General features: G+C 38.2%; 1 protein-coding gene across 1 annotated transcript in view; it reads left to right on the top strand.

The window, feature by feature from the left end:
• Window positions 1-245: 245 nt before the first annotated feature.
• LOC107094308 (integrin beta-1-like) overlaps window positions 246-1,396 on the top strand; it is a 27,158-nt gene continuing 26,007 nt past the window's right edge. The window contains exons 1-2 of the mRNA XM_015389852.1: window positions 246-471; window positions 564-734. Of these exons, the coding sequence (XP_015245338.1) occupies window positions 327-471; window positions 564-734 (316 nt within the window). The 5' untranslated portion in view covers window positions 246-326. The remainder of the gene's footprint in view (window positions 472-563; window positions 735-1,396) is intronic.

Here is a 1,396-nt window from a genome sequence, read left to right as displayed (position 1 = left end):
TCAAAAAAGTACTCCAGAGTGTTGTTCAGCATGGGGGTGAGTAGAAAATGAAGGCTAATCATGTTTTGGGTGTACTATTCCTTTAAGAATCTTTTTTGATAAAAAGAACAAAGCAAAAAATGGTTGGTTTAATGAAGAAATATGCATTTAATTACAAATCTGCTAAAAATCAGCTAAAATTTGTTTTTTTGGAAGTAATTTGCTTACTAGATCCATTCACTCTAACTTGCTTGTTTGATCGTCTCTCTTAGGACTTCCTAAGGCAGGGTGAAACTGTGTCAAGTCGATGCGATGAGGTGCAGGGCCTGATAAAAAGGGGCTGCAACATGACCTTTATCGAGAACCCCCTCGGACAGCAGGACATTGTCCAGAACAAGTCAGTGACCAATCGCAGCAAAGGACTGGTAGCATTAAAACCGGAGGAAATCACACAGGTCCAGCCCCAGAAAGTCAACCTCACCCTCCGATCTGGTGCGTTAGCATCTTAACAATCACTCCTTCACTCCTGCTCAAAGTTTATATGACATTTTGGTGATATGACAATTATTGTTTGTTATATTTAGGTGAGCCCCAGTCTTTTGAGCTGAAGTTTAAAAGAGCAGAAGATTATCCCATCGACCTGTACTACCTGATGGACTTGTCCTATTCTATGAAGGATGATCTGGAGAATGTAAAGAACCTGGGGACCAGCCTGATGGAAGAGATGCAAAAGATCACCTCTGACTTCAGGATAGGTTAGGAACTCCAATGGTTTTTGTATCTATTGCTGCTGCTCGCTGCAGAAAGAATGTGGGGATGGATTCAGTTGCTTTTCTTTGTTTAACATTCATCATTTCACACACAGTGGCAGAGCAGCCATATTAGGTATTTATCTCCCACAGAGAGCTACTTAAAGACTCCTACAAACCAAACACCGCTCCCTTCCAAAACGTTGTCTGTAACCTTTGAAGCAACTTAAACCTGTTCTGAGTTTAATAAGATCTGGAGAGAGTTTCCATCTTCACTCATAGTTCATCTTTTAAAGATTTGAACTTCTTACAATCATTCAAAATGTACAGAAAACAAAAGAAACATTTAAAAAACGTGTTTTTTTTAAAACATCTTAATCTCAAAAGTAGGGAAAAGAGTTAGATAATCAGTTATTACTAAAGCTGTGTTCACATGTCAAGGTCTACTGTATTTTCCACACCATAAGATGCGCTGGATTATATTATGCATCATCAATGAATAGACTGTTTTCAAATTCCAAAAAAAAAGAAAATAAAAAACAATTCACTGGACTTTTCAAAGTTTTAAGAGGTTCTGCTTCCCATCCAGGAAGCTTTCTCGATTAAAAATGTCAGGAATAGTGTCGAGTTTGAGGTTTTATACAGTAGCCCAACAAAGCCTGTTTTCA

The sequence above is a fragment of the Cyprinodon variegatus genome, unplaced genomic scaffold (assembly GCF_000732505.1).
Source record: "Cyprinodon variegatus isolate N-32 unplaced genomic scaffold, C_variegatus-1.0 Scaffold476, whole genome shotgun sequence".
Lineage (NCBI taxonomy): Eukaryota > Metazoa > Chordata > Actinopteri > Cyprinodontiformes > Cyprinodontidae > Cyprinodon > Cyprinodon variegatus.
This window is presented reverse-complemented; position numbering and strand designations above follow the sequence as displayed.